Genomic DNA, 19,114 nt, shown 5'->3' on the forward strand with positions numbered 1-19,114 from the left:
GTTCAAGCCCCGCATTGGGCTCTGTACTGACAGCTCAGAGCCTGGAGCCTGCTTTGGATCCTCTCTCTCTCTCTCTCTCTCTCTCTCTCTCTCTCTCTGCCCCTCCCCCACTCCTGCTCTGTATGTCTCTGTCTCTTAAAAGTGAACATTTTTAAAAATTTTTTTAAAAAATTAACCCATGAACTCCTCAGTTGCACTAGCCACGTTTCAGGTGCCCAAGAGCCACATGTAGCTAGTGGCTCTCTGTTGTTGGACAGCTCACATATGGAACATGGCCACTGTTGCCAAAAGTTCTCTTAGACCCACTTCTGTAGACCAACAGAGGCAACTGCACATGGACCCATCCCGGCTCTGTAGCGTGTGGGCTTTTTCTGGCTAAGTCGTTCATAAAGCTATGATTTTTACAAATTGTTTCAATCTTTCTAAAAAAATGCAAAAACCAAGTTCATGTTTCCATAGGTTCCTGTTTATCAAGATTTACTTTAACCAAGACCAAAAAGGAAGTCTCACTGGACTAGGTCAACTCTTTATATTTGTTAGCTCTCTGGAGGACCTCACATGCACCCCAGTACTCTGTTCATTTTACAGAAGAGAGAACAAAGCTTGGAAGCCAGGATTCATTGCCTCTCACTCTTGGCTGTAAAGCAGGGAGTTAGCTTGTATGTCAGACATAAGAGATCAGGGAGTAACCCCGTGTTCCTGGGACACCCTTATCATAAATGTTATAAATCACAGGACTGATTCCTCTTAGCCATGACTCTCTTCCCCACCTTCCCACCCTCACATGGGCTGTGCACATCTTCTTAAAATAAATAAAACTGAAAAACAAGAGCCTGGGACTCAATCCTATCTTTCTTGAACATCTCATACCTAGCTTTTTGGGATTCTAATGGAAATCAGTTATAGTACCGGGCACACATTTTGTTTGTCTAAGATGAAAATCTGCAGTCAGACAAAATGGGGATTCTTGTACAACTGTGGTTGCCATGACGACACCTGGCCTAGCATCACTCCACTGGCAGGGTAATTTAGTATGTTACTCCAGGTCCTCATGACCGCATCCTGTTATAAAATGGTTTGAATTCAGGATTTCCTATATGTTGAAACCATGGCTGTGCTCAATAGCATATTGCTTCAAAATTAAATTTGGTAAAAGAAGCTGGGGAAAAAGTTTGGCTCTTTGCTGACAAGGAGGTGAGAAAAGAGCTGGGAGGTATTTGACTGGTACGATGTACGAAGATAAAAGTAATGTTAACAGATGCTGTGGTGCCTGATCAGATCTCCTTTGTGGGTTTGGCACCCTGTCTCCCAGCTGCTATGTGTATGGGCTGATTTCAAATCACAGCAGCAACCCTCTCAGAGGATTGCCCTCTCAGACTGTCGGGGTTCCCTTGTCTGGAAATGCCTGGAAGGCTTTGTCCTATCTCTGAAGCCATTGGCTGACTGTTAGGGGGTTACAAAAGTCCTGTCTTCTTACCTCGAGGTAGAACAACCCCAGAGGGCCATGTATGCTGAAGAGCTCTCTGAAGGGTCAGGCTGAGGTTGGATTTCCACTAGAAATACACACCCCCTACCTTCTTCCTCTGCCCCATTCTGCTTCTCTTGCTGCCCTAAGGGTTTCTCCCGAGCACCTTTCAGTAAGTTGAGTGCACATGGAACTCTGACTCAGGCTCTGTTTATAAGGAACCTGAACTAAGACGATAAGCTTGCCAATTGTCTAGTTAATTGCTTTGTAATAAGAAATTAAGATGCTTATATCCGTAACATTACATGTAAAGCTGCTTCATTGTCTTCAGATGAGATTTCAAAATGATGAATTTTATATTATCAATTATTCTCTTTAATTTTTAATACACACAGTGCTTTAATTTTTTTTAAGGTATCGAACTTATCCCTCAAGTGAGGATAGAAGATTTAAAGCAGATGAAGGTAAAATTGCTCATGTTGCAAGCACTCTTCTATTACGCATATTGGTGAAACCAATACATTTCTGTTTCTCACCAGATGTATTCATCTTTGCTTCTTCCACAGGCTTACTTGAAGCACTTAAAGAAACAACAGAAGGAGCTAAATTCTTTAAAGAAGAAACATGCCAAGGTACTTTGTGCTGAATGTGTTTGTGCATATGTGTGTGTGACTCTGTTTGCCAGTCTGTCTTTACTTTTAGCTCTCAGATGAAACCCGCAAGCTATTATTTTGTGTGATGGAGGAGTGAAGTCTTCACAGGCAAAAACATGGCCTAGAAACTGACACCAACCAACTGGACAGTAGTGCCTTGATCTTAACTGGTTAGAAATGAAGTTTGAAAACAGAATCCATTTGGGATTGCTTGTCACTGATTTATAATCTGCATTTCTAACAGTTACCTCAAAAGCATAACAAAGCTTCACCCATTTAAAAATTAATAATCATGGGGTGCCTGGGTGGCACAGTCTGGTAAGCATCTAACTCTTGATCTCAGCTCAGGTCATGATCTCATGGCTTGTGAGTTTGAACCCCACATTCCCATCAGTGCAGAGCCTGCTTGGAATTCTTTCTCTCCTCTCTGCCCCCGCCTGTGAACGTTCGCTCGCTTGCTCACTCTCTCTCTCTCAAAATAAATAAACTTTAAAAATTGTTTAATAGTCAGACTTTATTTAAAATAATGGGCCCTAGGGGTCCCTGGGTGGCTTAGTTGGTTAAGCATCCAACTTTGGCTCAGATCATGATCTTGTGGTCTGTGTGTTCAAGCTCCGTGTCAGGTTCTGTGCTGACTGCTCAGAGCCTGGAGCCTGCTTCAGATTCTGTGTCTTGCTCTCCCTCTGCCCCTCCACTGCTCACACTTTGTCTCTCAAAAATGAATAAATGTTTAAAAAAAATTTTAAATAGTGGGCCCTAGCCAGACCCTTGAAGACCAGCTTAGTCTCCTCCTAGAAGCACCAAAATCCCCTGGGTCGCTGGCAAGTTGTTTGCCACACACAGGGCACGGGGGGAGGTGCTAGCCAGCTCTGACTTTCTCACCAGGGCTCAGAGAGAGGGCCTTTCTCACTTTCCCCATTATGCAAACTCTGTTCAGTGGCCTACTTCTGAAATAGAGTTGTTTTTCCTCTTCGCCCATAAGAAGAGGTTTTTTTGACAGTGATGGTGAGAAATTGTAAGAGCTGGTTGCAAATTTAAGAGAAGAACAGCAGCTGGCCTCCAGAGTTCTCGTGTGGGCTGAACACTTTGCAGTATTCCGATGTCATCCTGCTCCAAGCCACTCCTCCCAGAGACAGGAGGAAAACACGATACCTCTTTCCTGCAAGATGGATCGTGACGGCCACTGGGGCTGGAAGGGTAATGTGTGTGTTCATCCCTTAAGGGCAGGTGGAGCAAGAGAGGCTTAATTTCTTAGCTTGAAAGGACTTCTGAGTTTTTTAAAACTCATCTTGAGGCCCACTTCTCTGTACTGTGACTCAGACCTCAAACCAAGGCTTCTCCTGTAGAGCTAGACTTGAATGAAGTATCTCCGAATCACTCCAGATATTTAAAAAACGTGGGGCGCCTGGGTGGGTGGCTCAGGCAGTCAAGCATCTGACTTGATTTCAGCTCAGGTCATGATCTCGTGGTTTGTGAGTTTAAGCCGTGCATTGGGCTCTGCACTGACAGAGTGGAAGGAACGTGCTTGGGATTCTTTCTCTCTCTCACTCTCTCTCTGCCTCTCCCCTGCTCGCTCTCTCGCTTGCACGCTCTCTTTCTCTTTCTCTCTTTCTCTCAAAATAAATAATTTTTAAATGGTTTTTTTTTAATGCAGAGCTTGTGGCCCACATTTAAGTTTGTGCCACTTTGAGAAACTCAGCCTATCCTTGGCCTAGTAATATTCCCCATATTATTGAATGGATGATGTAGTGCATTTGCTGATCTAGAGGTCTCTCCACAGACTATTTGCTCCTAAATTTCATGATAAGTCCACTGAATGAAATTCCTTCTTATTGCCCAGAGGGGAGACTTGCCACAGATTTTCAGAAGTGTAGGAGACAGATCTGCTTAAAGTAGTGTTTTCGATTTTGTTCGTCATTGGCAACAACCTAGAATATGGAAAGGCAACAGAAGAGAGGAAGAAAAGGAAATGAGGAAGAATGCGACTTACCTTTGATTATTAGGGATGGAATTGGTAGCCGTATGGCAATGTATGATCCCCCAAATTTTCTTTCCATTTAACTTGGACCTCTGTCATTGATGCTGACATCTCCAGGGCCTGTGGGCTCTTTGGAAGTTTCAACTTTCAACCTCACCCCCATTAAGTACTTCCTTGAGACGTGACCAGTAATAAAAATAATCATAGCTGCTAGAATTTTTGCATGCAAAGTGTTTTCCAGATGCTGTGTTCAGCACTTTACATATATCATCTCATTTAATACTCTCCACCCTATAAGGCAAATTCTCTTTAAGTCTCGATTTTGCATGTTAAGTTAAGAAATTAAGGATTAGGGAAGTTAAGGAACTGAACTAACGTCCCACCATAGGAGAGCAGCAGAGCCAGAATTTGAACCCAAGCCATCTGAGTCTAGAACCATATTCTTACTGCAATATTGCATGAAGAATGTTAGATGCTTTGATAAGTAAACAAGTTCCCCTTGCTGCAGCAAATGCAATGGGGGCACATGGCTTGCTATGAAAATCCCCATTTAGTTTGGACAATGTCAGGACGCTGGTTACCTGTACAGCTACTAAGGAAAGATGATCCTCAGCTCTTTAGACCTTGACCTACATACTACTGAGCAGAGTTGTCTGTTGATATCCTTCTCTGAACTTTTGAGTCTAAACTGACTCAGGTTGACAAACAGACCCATTTGTTTCATCAGAAAAGTGGCAAAGATGGTGTCTTCATCAGCTTGAGCCACTGTAACAAATCGGCTGGACAGCTTAAGCAACAAACATTTGTTTCTTAAGTATAGAGGCTGGATGTCCAAGGTCAAAGTGTAGCATATTCAGAGCACCCTTTCTGGATTTGAGATAACTTCCTTGCTGTGTCCTCACATGCTGGAAAGGGCTAACATTCTCTCATGTCTCTTATAAGGGCACTAATCACATTCATGAGGGCTCTACCCTCATGACCTAATCACTTCCCAAAGGCCCCATCTCCAAATTTCACCACATTGGGAATTAGGGCTTCAACATAGGAATTTGGAGGGGCGGGGACAGAACACTCAGTCCATTAGTAGGTGGAAAATTATTTTTCTGTGAGCAATTTAGAGTTGCCCTTGGTGGATCTTCCCCTCTACCTCAGATAATACTGCACTTAATTCAGCCACATCCCTTTCTTCACTCTTGTTAGCAGGGACATTTCCATGTTGTGTCATGACTAGTAAATCCCAGATGGCTGAGAGAATCTATGTTGCTTTCATTTTTAGAAAACAAAGGAGCTTCTTCGAGCCCCATATTATAATGGAACCAACACCTAAAAGGAGATGTTAAATCTCCCTGAATCCGCATATCCGAATTTGTATGGACCTTCATTACTACACTTTTTGGAGGAAGCATTCAAAATTCCTTAGGTCAAGCTACAGAGTAAATTGCCACAGTAAAATATGCTTTGCTTGCCTATTGTTTTTCAGAGGCCTTTTCAGAAGCATTTCTGAGCAGAGTATTGCATTTCACAGCTTGTTTTCATATCCTCATGCAACACAGAAGTTCACTTCCAAGTGTGAGATTATAAGCTTATAAATGAATCCCTTCTTCCACATTCAAGACACAGAGGACCCACTTTTTTTTTATTCAGACTGCCTCAGAAGTATAATTTATGAATTCTAAATTCTGTAGTGCTTTTACAAACGTTTTTAGTTTTTACAAAACTACTAATAAGACTAACATTTATTTAATGCCAGTTTTGTGTTACACATTTTATATGTATTCTCAGATCCTCACAGTATCCCCCAAACCCAAATAACACTGTCCACATTCTAGACATGAATAAAATGAAGGAGGTGAGAGTCTCTTGCCTAGAGTAATATAACCAGTTAATGCTGCTAACAAGCCTTATTTGCTTATTTTGAACACACATGTTTTACAACTCACCACATAATCTACATTTATTAAAAATTCATTCCAGGGGTGCCTGGTTGGCTCAGTTGGTTGAGCGTCCGACTCTCATTTTGGCTCAGATCATGATGCCAGAGTCATGGGATCGAGCCCTATATTGGGCTCTGTACTGAGTGTGGAGCCTGCTTGGGATTCTCTCTCTCCCTCTGCCCCCTCCCCTGCTTGAGCTTTCTCTCACTCTCTCTAAAATTAAAAAATTAAAAATTAAAAAAAATATGTTTCATCTATTTTAACTATACAAGGTTTTGCATATAATTTCAAATAATTAGAGCTTTCTGTCTATAAGTTTCCTGTTATTTTTCAGTCTATACTATTTCCCTAGTATTTTCCATGGTCTCATCTGAACTACCTTCTGAGATGAAGGATTTCCACGAATGCCTACTTGCCTAATACATACTGAGGCCCACTCTGCAAACACACTTGTCTTTAAAACTGAAAAAGGGAAAGCCAGTAAAGGAGGAGAGAAGGATATATATGTCTTTCCATTGGATACTTAGAGCCTCATCTCAATTTGAACTTTCTTATCCTAACACTGATTTTTCTGTCAGTACTTTAAAATGGTAAAGCTGGCTAATATACATTGAAGTTTATCTGAGCACTTACTCGTAGGCATTCCTGTAACAATTACATAAAGGAGTACTATAATTATATTAATTTGGATCAGGAGTTCTGGACAGAAGTTCTCGTATCTGTCTGAATAACAAAGTACTGCCAAATGTACAGACCTAAAACATCAGCCATTTATTAGCTCATGATTTTGTGGGTCAGCCGTTAGGGCTGGTTTGGCTGGAGGATGCAGCTGGGTTCATTTCTGCGTCTGCTGTCATGGCCAGTTTGACGGGTAGTGGGCAGCTGGGGCCTGGGGAGAGGGGCACTGGCTGATTTCGGGGGCCTCTACTGAGCCACTTCGAGTCTGTTTTATGTGGCCTCTCACCTTCAGGCTGGCTAGTGACTCACTTGGTATGAGTTTCAGGAGACCAAGAAGGAGCACACGAGAGTTGTTGAAGCCTCAGCTCAGAATGGCATGTACTCCCTTCCATCTCGTTCTCCTGGCTAAAGCAGGTCTTGAGGCAGATCCGGATTCAGGGGCTGAGGACTCTACTTCTTAACAAGAGGAGCCACAAAGTCACCTTACAAAGTGGGGGGTGAAGGGGGTAGATACAGAAAGAGAAAGAATTGGGGCCATTTTTGTAAACTTTCTACCAGGCATTTATCAGAGGAGATCATTTACATTTAACACAGCTTGACTAAATGACCTAGCTTTTAAATGCCAGAGCCATGATGTGAATTAAAATTCTGACTCCAGAACTCATGCCCCACACCCCTTTTTTCCAATTATTTTTGAGTATCGTTGACCTACGATGTTAAATTAGTTCCAGGAGTGCGAGGTAGGGATTTGACAAGTTTATATGCTGTGCTGTGCTTACAAGAAGTGGAGCTGCATCTGTCAGCATACAAGGCTATTACAGTACCATTGAGTCTATTCCTTCTGCTGTACTTTTTATTCCTGTGACCTATTCATTCTATAACCAGGATCTATCTCTCACTCCCATTCACCGATTTTGCTCATCCTCCCAACCCTGTCTTCTCTGGCAACCATCAGTCAGTATTTAGAGGTCTCATTCTGCTTCTCATTTGTTTATTCACTTGGTTTGGGTTTTATTTTTTTTTATGTTTGTTTATTTTTGAGAGAGACAGAATGAGAGCAGGGGAGGGATATATATATGGAGAGAGAGAGATAGAATCTGAAGCAGGCTCTAGGCTCCAAGCTGTCAGCACAGAGCCCAGGGCAGGGCTCGAACTCACCAACTGTGAGACTGTGACTGAGTCAAAGTTGGATGCTTAACCAACTGAGTCACTCAGGCACCCATTTTTGGTGTTTTTAGATCCCATAGTAGTGAAATCATATGGTATTTGTCTTTCTCTGACTTATTTTACTTAGCATAATACCCTCTAGGTCCATCCATGTTATTGCAAATGGCATGATCTCATCTTTTTATGGCTGCATAATATTCCATCGTACGTACGTATGTACACACACATATATATACACACACACAGTTACCTTTCATCTTCTTTATCTGTCAGTCAGTTGACACCTGCATTGTTTCCATATCTTGGCTATTATAACTACAGAGATGTATACATATTTTTAAATTAGTGTTTTCTTTGAGTAATACCCAGTAGTGGAACTCAAGGGCTTAACTACTCTACTGCATTACCTCTGAGTTTTCACACATTGATTTTTCTTTCTCACATCTTCTTGATGGTCTTAGTAAAGGGTTTTTAAGAGCCATCATGATTCTATCAGGGCACAAATATCTTGCCTTCCTTTGGAACTGTTTTTTTCACCATATGATCCTTAAGCCAAGAGTTATAGGCTTTATAAAACATGCATATTCTTGCATCTGAGATTTAGTTATAATTGCCAAGAAGAGCTCTCAGAAGTAAATAAGCTCCTCTCCTGCACACATTACATTTCGAGAATTGTGTCATTAGGAATATTATTTGGCACACTTTACTGTCCCTTGACCCCTGGTGGAAGCCCCCCTACTTGCCACTAAGCTATAGACCAGTCCTCCTTAAAAAAAAACAGATTTTGACCTGTTGTCAAGCAATAGTGAGAATAAATACCCCAGCCTTTCTGTGAAACAACATCTATAAACCCTTTTTAACTATTTTGAAGCCACCTAAGATGGGCTAAGATTTGCCATCCTAAGGCCTTCAGTTATAAAGCAACTACTGAAGAGGGAACCTGGCCCAGGCTGTACCCTCCCAACCATGCATCAACCTTGGCAGTTGGCAGCTAATAACAGAGTCTCCTACCTAGTCCATGTTATTACTGCAGTGCACTCTCTGCTTTTACACGTCAGCTTAAATAATGCCACTGCTTAGACCTACAGGGAAGCAGAGAACCCATGAGCTAAATCCCAATGGCTTAAGATACAAATGTATTATGCAAAAGAAATCTTATTTCTGACCTCGAAGGTTAGCCACAGGATGGAAGAGGAATTCTGGTGTAAGAGGATCTATCACTTGCAAGAGAGCCATAGAAATAGGTGTGTGAGCTGCTTTTAGGATACTGAGAAGAAAAGTCAGGGATAATGACCATTTGAGCCTCAAATGAGATCAGGATGCTAACTAATATGCCTAGATTTTAGAAAACAGTAGAGGTCAATGGCCATTGCTTTTGACTCTGTGAGTGCAGCTGGCTGGCAATCAGCATTTAATGTGTCTCTCACTTTCTAGAACCAGCTCTTCAATTTGAAGTGGAAACCAGGAGAATGGTTTTCAAGTGTCCATTAGATGAGACACAGCAAAAACAGAACTAAGCAACAGTAATTTCTCCTAATGCATGACTCAGTAGAGTCTAGAAATAGGGTTTCTTTGATTAAGAAGTAGGCATACTTTTCAATTGTCTGATGTGGTCAAATCCTTAGAGCAAATAAAACCCAAAGTTGGCTAAGTATCCCCAATAACACGTTAGAGGAATAATTACAACGTAAATACCTATAGGGACCAAATAAGAAGGAAGTTGGCCAGATACAGAAGGCAGAAGAGCATTCATTCCCATTCAAGAGGCAAGTCAGACTTAGCTCCCACCATTGGAGCCTTGAGAGTCCTTGGGCCCGCTCCATCCTCAAAACGGGACTCAAAATCTAGTCTTAGATGAACTTCCAGATCTTTAAATATTGGCCCCTAATTCAATCTTCTTTCAAAACACCGTGTGGGATTGAGGAGTGGGCTTAACATTTGTAGATTGGATTTGTCTGTTGGGCCACCAGTTTGAACATCACCATCAGATGAGTCAAATGAAATGCTTGTGAAACTAACATTTGGCATTTCAGTAAAGCTACTAATAGAAAATTTGTTCTTTGCTCTATAAGCAATTTAACTGATAACATCAAGACTGCTGTTAAACTCATCAATTGTAATTCATAGTAAGACCTCAATGCCAGACCCGTAAGTCTGTTATGAAGTTGAAAGGGCCAGAGACACAGCAGCCACCCACAGAGGCAGCTTACTGGTGACCTCGGAGTCACATGCTGAGCAAACACGATTTACTCCGATTTTCCAGCCAGATCTGTGGTGCAGTCATTCACGCCCTCTGTCCATCAGTCACAAGAATGAATTGCAGCAAACGTTTTTCCCAAAATGTTCTTCACTCCAGTAGGAAACATAAATTCTGCTAAAAGCTGTACGTGTACTCTATCCTCAAAATGTCCCAATTAAGATTGACTTTTCAGTGAACACATTTAATTTTGATACTCTTGACCTGAATGAATGAAAAAATATGTATGCCTCTTCCATAACGTGTCATGACTTAATTCATGACCAAAGAATAAAATCAATGATAGATTTGTTCTGAGTAAAAATGGACTGAGAGATCATTCCCCGGCTCCTTTTATACTTTGGGAAGCTGAAGGTTGACCCTCAATCACACAATGATCAGTAATTAGGACCCCATTCCTTTGTAAAAGGAGAAGTTGGTATCTAGAAAGCAGATTATCCCCAAACATTTCCATGATCACTGCCTACCACAGAGGAATCATTTTGAGCACATAGAGAAACACAGATATCATTTTTCAAGACCAAGTTTCTTGTTACTTGTATCAACTGTAATCATTGCAATTCAGTATGCTTCTAGTTTTTCATATGCTGTCTGTATACATTAGGTAACTTTGCAGCTCATAACCCACCCATGAATTAGGTTGGGCAAGTGGATCTTGTTCAGTTTTCTCTTAAAGAAAGTGAATGCTGGAAAGATTAGTATGTGTTTCACAAGGCCACTTGACTACTCCTTGGCTGAGCTAAAACCAGAGTCCAAGCCTTCTTGCTGTATTCCCTTGCTATTTTTTTTTTAATTCATACAACAAACATTTATTGAGCACCTGCTATGTGCCAACCTTTGTGCCGTGTACTGGTAAGCAAAGATTTGCCCCGCCCTCATAGAGCATAATCTTACCTACTGGAATCCATCATGAACAACTTTCTGGCACAAACAGCTTCATTCCTTGTATCTAATTGGGTGAATAAGATTCACCAGAATATTTCCTGAAGAAACAGTCTGTCAACTTACTTCTAAGCCTCAAAGCCTCTCCTTTTCTTGTGCTGTGCTAGGATATTTAAAGAAACAACCTTCTCCGCCCTCCCTTTGATTCTTGCAAGAAACAGGAAAGCAGAAAGATCACATAGGAAAGATTCTTAATGTGTTTGAATCTGCACTTGCATGGAACCCCTTATTGATTTGCCCAGAAGAATTAACACATGTACTGAGCAGGCATAAGGCCTTTCAATCTTAAAAGGAAGATTAATAGTAGGGCATTTTGGTAGGCTTGTTTTTGTCCACAACAATGCAAGATTAGTTAAATACTTTCAAATAAGGATATGTTAACATGTGGATTCCTGAGGCAGTTGATTCTGCATGGAAGGAAGGTTTATTGATTTAATTTTCTAATTGCTGTCCCTTATCCCAAGTCACACTCTATATTATCATGGATATTGAACAATATAAACAGGTTATTATATTTTGAATAAGGTTTAGCAGGCATTTGAAATAGGATTGATATTATATTTACTTTTAATCCTAACAACCCTGTGAACTCAGTACTGCTCTCCCAGTTATAAACATGAACAGATCAAGAGGCTCAGTGACTTGTCCCAGGATTTGAGACTGAAGAACCCATGGCCTGAACTCAATGCCACATTGCAAAAACCCTGGCTGAAATGTGTTTATACCACAAAAGGCACATACATTAGGAATGTGGCTAGATTTATGAAGTGTTCCAACCACAGATTAAGCAAGATACTGTTATAAACAGTTCCCTGACCCCAAATCCACAGCAAGATAGCATCACCTTGGGCCACCCTGTTATCCCCATTATCAATTCCTGTTCTGAGAACCTCCGCACCCAGCACCACCTTCCTCCATGACTTCTCCCAAAGGCATTTATCCAACTGGACAAGAATTCCAGGAACATGTGCTTTAATGTGTTTCAAAAAAATACATGTGTAAACAAATTATAGATCAAGTCCTATGTTAATTGATGAATGGCCCTGGGAAATTTAGGAAATCTTGGAAAAATTATAAATCACTTCTTTTATATTTTATGAAATCTTTTAAAGACATTCATAAATTAGGTTTCCTTAAAGTCTAGTGTACCTTAGGAAGAATTTTTTTTAATTAAGTCACTTTAAAAAATAAGTAAAAGGAGGGGTGCTTGTCTGGTCAGTCACTTGAGTGTCCAACTCTTGATTTCAGCCCACGTCCTGGGATGGAACCCCATGATGGGCTCTGTGCTGAGCATAGAGTCTGCTTAAGATTCTCTCTCTCCCTCTGCCCCTCCCCCACTAATGTGTGCATGCACATGTGCGCGCTTTCCTCTCTCTCTCTCTCTCTCTCATAGTAAAAGGAAATATGACTGTGAGGGAGGTTATATAACCTGAGAAACATCTGTCCCTTTCAGTCTTCCATGTCATTCCATCTCTAGTTTCTCAAGATAAGACTAGGATGTAATATCAAGTATCACGTAGGGGTGGATATCATTGATTGTGCTGATTTCTGCTCTGTTTGGCCTGCTGAGAAGCTAAGGAAATCTGACTTCAGAAAAGTCACTGGCTGTGGCTAAGTTACCAGGAAAAAAGAACGTTTATGGAAAACCTCTTATTTTCAAAGTATTGTAGCCTCAAGTTCAGTGATGACATGAAGCAGACAGGGAAATATTTTAAATCTCTGTAACACTGACGGCCACAGCTCCTGGACATTATGCCCTCCTTGTGGATAGATCTAGCTGAGGAAGCCAGGGGAAGAACCCCGTGATGAGGATTTGAAGTCAGCTAACAGTGACAACCACTGGCAGTACTCAGTATTGGGTCATGGTATTTAAGACCTTTCAAGACATGCTGGATGTCTAGAAGCCATGTCACATGTAAATCGTTAGCATGTGAAAAAGAGAAAATATGGTAGCTGAACTTGGGTATTTGAGGACCAATGTGTGGAAGGGTCTGTGGACTCATTAGGTGTATTAGCAGAACAAAGACGAGCGTGTTGAAGTCCTGTGAAGAACATGGGTGTGTAGAAGACAGGACTTCAGGCTGATTGTACTGCCCTGAGGTAGTCAGGGATGCCCTTTGAGGGCGCCATGTTCATTAGGCTGAGACTATGGACTCCCTTGTTGGGGATGCCCCTGTTCAAGAAGCTCTTGTGTTGGGTGGGAGGTTGGAGATCCTTCCAGTTCTCAGAATTGGTTACTCCTTGATTTCTAAACCAAGATTCTGGGAAAGCTGAGGAAAATCATGCCAGCCCAACATAGGTGAAGTTTATTAACCACCGGGAAGAGTCCAGCTTGTAACTGCAGATCCTTCTTCTTTAGGAGCACAGCACCATGCAGAAGCTGCATTGCACACAAGTTGACAAAATTGTGGCACAGTATGACAAAGAGAAGTCGACGCATGAGAAAATCCTAGAGAAGGCAATGAAGAAGAAGGGGTAATGGCTCTTTATTTCCTTCTGGAACCTTTTCGCCTTTTTATATTTTGTCTTTTTCCGCAGTGCAGCTGACTGTTTAGGCCGAGGAAGAACTTGGTCTTGACTGTGTGTTCATCTTTAAGTTTTTCCTGGAAAATAAGAGATTCAGTCAGCTGAAGGCAGGGATTAAAGTGGAAAAGAAGAGCTTTATTCAAGTTCCAGTGGTTGATGACACAGTAATTACATCTCTCGTGTGTCTTCCACTCAGGTGGAAAACTCAGGTATCTTTAAGGTAAAGGGGGGGGGAAGGAAAGATATGCTAAAGTTGGGAAAATTTGAAATTACAGAAATCATTTTGCATCGCCACAAAATAAATAATAAGGTTGATCCATTCATGGAGACAAAAATGCAATCTTGATTTTCAGTATTACAAGGATCTTTAGCTCATGTCACCAGATATGACTGTTAAAGAAAACCTATCATTGCATTTAGTATAAAAGATTTCATCTAGAATTAAGCCTGGGAGATGTTTCTTCGATGCAGCAAGCTTACCAAATTGCAGGCTAAAGAGAAAGCAGACTCCATGCCAGCCCTTGAGAGGTAATGGGTTGATGAGAGTCCTAGCATTTTGAGAATAGCCTCTCTCGGAGGCATTCTCAGTAATATCATGAAGCATTCTGACTTAGGCTCTAATACATCAGAGCATATATGCTGAAGACAAGCTCAGGACCTCTTCTGGTTTCAGCAATGCTATAGATATTCCAAAAGGAAAAAAATAATCACTGAAATAAGCAGTAATGGCTGCTGGGAAATTGCCTTGTATATATTTCCTCCTCACAATAGAATAAGAAGCAAAAATTGCCCTATGATGCCAAGAAATGCTATTTTCTGCCTTGCTGGCATGTGTAAAAGACAAAAATCTGGCTTTACAACCAGAAAGAGCTTAAAAATTCACTTCAAGGCTGAGGACCTATTTTCTGGTTTTTATCTCAGATAATATTTTATTGAATAAATGAAAAACAGCCTAAAGAAATGCAGGAACCAAAACGGAAACTCTGACAACATACCCTTAACAATGAAATCATTGTTAGGTCTGAAGTGTCTCTTTGTGTAGCGGCTGAATGGAGTAATCACGATGTGGATATTTTGTAAGGTGTACATCTATTACTAGAAATACTCATGCTGCCCAATGAGCCATGGCCTCCCATTTTTGATGAACAAATTGTCTTCATTAGAAAGCTTTGGAGCAAAGGCTCATGGGAATGGGAAGATATCTAACATTGGCACACATTTGTGATTTTTCCATTCTCAGGGGAAGTAATTGTCTGGAAATGAAAAAAGAAACAGAAATTAAAATTCAGACACTAACATCAGATCACAAATCTAAGGTAAGAAAATGCCTATCTTTGCAGAAGATACTTTGTAATATTTTAGAAGCCCTACCTAATATAAATCAGAAATAACAGTAACTTGGAGCTAGTTTGGTAAGTCCAGGGATCTAGGCAATCACATCTGTTCCAGACTCACTGGTTTTGAGAAGATGCTTTTCATGTAATACTTTTTACTTCATCTGTAGAAATAAGCATTTCTATATATCTATGTTGTCTGCTTCAGAGGCATCAAGTGAAACAGTACACTGACTAAAAGGAAATACTGTATAAAATACAGAACATGCTTCCCTATAGAAGTAACATTAAACATATAACAAAAGGAGCACTGGGTGGCTCAGTCAGTTAAGCGTCTGACTTCAGCCCAGGTCATGATCTCATGGTTCATGAGTTTGAGCCCCGCATCGGGCTCACCTCAGTGCTATGCGTTTTGTGTCCACTCTGTGATGAAGTTACACAGGCAGTAAGCCATGTGTCTTGGAGAGTAGTTCTTTACTCTCTCTCTTCTTAACTAGAATGTTTGAGAATTAATGTCTGTGCAACATGCCATGATTTTTAGAAGCTTTGCACAAATAGGAAAGTAGAAGTTTTTGCATGGATATCAGTTAGCTTTTGCTGCGCAATAAACTGTGTCAAAATGTAGTGGCTCAAGACAACTACCTGTTATCAGCATGCAATTCAGGGGTCAAAATTTGGGCTGTACTCAATTGAGTAGTTCTCCTGATTGTGACTAGTCTCACTCATGTGTCTGCAGACAGATGGGCTTGATGGCTCTACTCAGGTATCTGGTGGCAGGCTGGATGCTGGTTGCGTTTTCCAACATGACTTCTCGTTCCAACAGGCTAGCGCAGGCTCTGTCACAGGGTAGCCTCAGAGTTCCAGATGGCAAACGGGGAAGCATTTTCCAAGCTTCCTCTTGTACCACATTTGCTAGTGCCTCATGGCTGAAGCAAGTCACAAGGTCAGCCAGATTGCCGGAGATGGGGACATGGACTCTAGCTCTTGATGAGGGAAGGGACAAAACCACATTACAAAGAGCACGGATGTGGGGAGGGGAAGACTTTCTGCCCCGGCATCTCTTACAGTGGACATAATGGGTCATGATCCAGGGATAAGAGGACACAGACCTGTCCATTCAGACCTGTGGCCCTGTGGACATAAAGCTGGAAAGGCATGAGGAGCTGGGGAGAATCTGATAGAATCGATAACGGAGCCCACAGCCTGGATGAAAGGGAACATGGACACGTTAAGGAGTGAAATCTCAGGTCACAGCTGAATATTTAGACCCAACGTGATCAATTATTTTAATAAGCTACGATCTCCTGATTCCCATGGATTAGTACATATTTTCTGATTGTTGTATTTTTCTACTGATTGACCAACTAAATTGATGGGTGGGATTTGAAATCCAGGACTGATGCTGTGTTTTCAGTTCATACCTGATCTGTGAGAGTTCCAAGTGGCACCATCCCCTCTTCCCCACACAGGTCAAAGAGATCGTGGCCCAGCACACAAAGGAGTGGTCAGAAATGATCAACACGCACAGTGCTGAGGAGCAAGAGATCCGGGACCTGCACCTCAGCCAACAGTGCGAGCTCCTGCGGAAGCTGCTGATCAGCGCCCACGAGCAGCAGACCCAGCAGCTGAAACTGTCCCATGACAGGTAGGCCATGAGCCTTCTCCAGAGTGAACTCCTAATTTCACATTAGGATGGAATGTGTGTGAGCCAAGGTAGGAAAGAAGATCAGCTTGACCTGTGATACTGAGCTGTGACATGTATCAGTCATACAGTTGAGGGGAGAAATAGGAGCTGTAAGAAATGGCCTCTGCCATTAAAGTGCTTGCAGGTGTTGGCAAGGTCGGGGCACCTGGGTGGCTCAGTCAGTTAAGAGTCCGACTTCGGCTCAGGTCATGATCTCATGGTTCATGGGCTCGAGCCCCACACCGGGCTCTGTGCTGACAGCTCAGAGGCTGCCTCAGATTCTGTATCTCCTTCTGCCTCTGACCCTGGCCCTCTTTCTCTGTCTCTCTCTCAAAAATGAATGAACATTAAAAATGATTTTAAGTGTTGACAAGGTATTAGCGCTCGCATGAACAATTAAGTTGAGTTCCAAATAGCATATGATGCACTCTAAAAAGCAGCACAGCATGAAGGAGCTCGGCTGCTTCCAGAGGGTCCTGGAGGTTCCGCAGAGCGACAGGGCTGACACTGGGCTTTGAAAAGTGGTCTGGAGCCTCATAGGAAGGGAAGCCTTAGCAGGAGACAGAAACCAACCAGTTAAGCTCCTAGATCAGACTGGATCTGGTCACTCCATGGCTCAATGTGGTGAGACCCTTCTTTACGTTATTAGGATTTCTGGGAATTGTAGAAAGAGAGGCCTAATCAATAAACAGCAAAGAAGTATCAGTTTATGTGGGTTTCTTCCAACTTCAGCAAATGGAATATTGCATTTAAAATACCACAAATGAGCTGGACCCCCCCCTTTAACCCCCCCTCCCGGGCAGAAGAGTGTTGATGTCACTTATGTCCTTTTATCCCAGCTTTGTTGCAGCTTGCTAGTTTCTCCTTCGAGCCTGCTGTATGCCACTGTTAGGATCTATTGATATACACAAAAGAGTAGAAAATAGAAAAGCATTATACACACAAAGCAAACAAAAAAGTTTTTAAAATGCTAACTGCGTAAATTATCTGGGTGCTTTCATGATTTCCCAGCCTCATTTTGGAGAGAGAGATGGGGCCCTAAGAACGTGATGCATTTTGTCATAGTTCCCAATTTTCTCTTTCACAGTAAGGAAATGAGGTATATCATGCTAAGTTTGCCGTAGGTGCATGTCCTATACTCTATCCATTTTAAAACATTCTATTAATGGTATAGGATTAGAAGTTGTCTTTTCTTTTTTCTCTTAGAGATGCTCTTGATTCAGTACACAAAAAGGTCTGTCCAGCACCCTGTCTTTGACCCCTGCTGCAATACCAGATTGTAGGTATCTTACCCTCACTCAGTGATACTTCACAGGCTGAGGCACTCCATTCTAATCTCTCCTGTAGTTGAATAAAGAAAAAAGTTAGCCTGCAACAGTAAGCATTGTCCAAAAGAAAAAAAGGTAAACTAATTCCTGCATTGCTTAGGAAGTTATTTAAAGAGAGCATAAGCTAATTACTGATTTACCTTAAAAAAATAAATGCACTACAGGGGCATCTTTCCCAAGTAACAGCAGTGTTTAAGCTTTTCTCAAGCAACCTGTGGTTGTGTTTGTTCTTCACCATCACAGCTGTGGCTCTTGGTTACAAAATCTTGCCTTCTTGGGGTGTCTGGGTGGCTCAGTTGGTTAAGCTTGATTTCCACTACTCAGGTCATGATCCCATGATCAGGGCCTTGGGATGGAGCCCTGTGTCAGGCTGCTTGCTGCCAATGTGGAACTTAGGATTCTCTCAACCTCTGTCTACCCCTCCCCTGCTCGTGTTCGCTCTCCCTCTCTTTCAAAATAAATAAAAATATTGCCTTCTTAATACTGGTCAGCAACATTTGGTCATTGAGAAATGCTTGTCAAATGAATGAATAAAGAAATGGTTAATTTACTAACACTAAATTAAAGAACAATTTGAGAGTCATTTTCTTGGGCCTAGAAGTTTCTATGCATATTTCTGCCTCTGGGGTATCAGTGTTATCTATCCCTTTTGATACAGTACAGATACTCCTTAGAACACCTGACTCCTTGGTTACTCATTTCCAGGCAGGGTTTCAAGGAGCCCTCCGTAGGTTCCAGAAAAAACTCTCTGCTAATAATATTTATTTCAGTGCTCTAAAATGTACACCTTTAATATACATATAAATAACCCAGGAGTCTTTGTCATGTGCACACAGACATTATGGCACACGCAGTCATTCATGGCCTTATGTAAACATCCTTTTTTTTTCTTATTTCCTGTGCTTATTTGAAATAATTTAGTCCCCCTCATTCCCATGAGCCATCAGAAAACATGAAGTCACTTGTGAGGGTCACAACATCCTCTGTCTCTCTTCCAGACCATCTGGTCCCAAGAAATGTAGGGCAAAGCTCAAAAATCTTTATATTTTTATGGGCAAACATAATGTCTCTTCATCCCATTTCATCACTGTTACTTTCCCAGTAGGTGACCCATTTCCATGTCTCATTGATTCGGTCTCTTTCCTGCCTTTTCACAGGAAATAAGATA

At 41.6% G+C, this 19,114-nt stretch overlaps 1 protein-coding gene across 8 annotated transcripts in view; it reads left to right on the forward strand.

The window, feature by feature from the left end:
- PLCB4 (phospholipase C beta 4) overlaps positions 1 to 19,114 on the forward strand; it is a 166,992-nt gene that overhangs the window by 134,433 nt on the left and 13,445 nt on the right. For all 8 annotated transcript variants that reach the window (XM_077749141.1, XM_077749143.1, XM_077749142.1 and 5 more), the window contains 5 exons: positions 1,880 to 1,929; positions 2,032 to 2,097; positions 13,434 to 13,549; positions 14,841 to 14,916; positions 16,404 to 16,579. In XM_077749141.1, the coding sequence (XP_077605267.1) occupies positions 1,880 to 1,929; positions 2,032 to 2,097; positions 13,434 to 13,549; positions 14,841 to 14,916; positions 16,404 to 16,579 (484 nt within the window). The remainder of the gene's footprint in view (positions 1 to 1,879; positions 1,930 to 2,031; positions 2,098 to 13,433; positions 13,550 to 14,840; positions 14,917 to 16,403; positions 16,580 to 19,114) is intronic.

This window comes from Crocuta crocuta, unplaced genomic scaffold, assembly GCF_008692635.1.
Source record: "Crocuta crocuta isolate KB4526 unplaced genomic scaffold, BGI_CrCroc_1.0 scaffold407, whole genome shotgun sequence".
Classification (NCBI taxonomy): domain Eukaryota; kingdom Metazoa; phylum Chordata; class Mammalia; order Carnivora; family Hyaenidae; genus Crocuta; species Crocuta crocuta.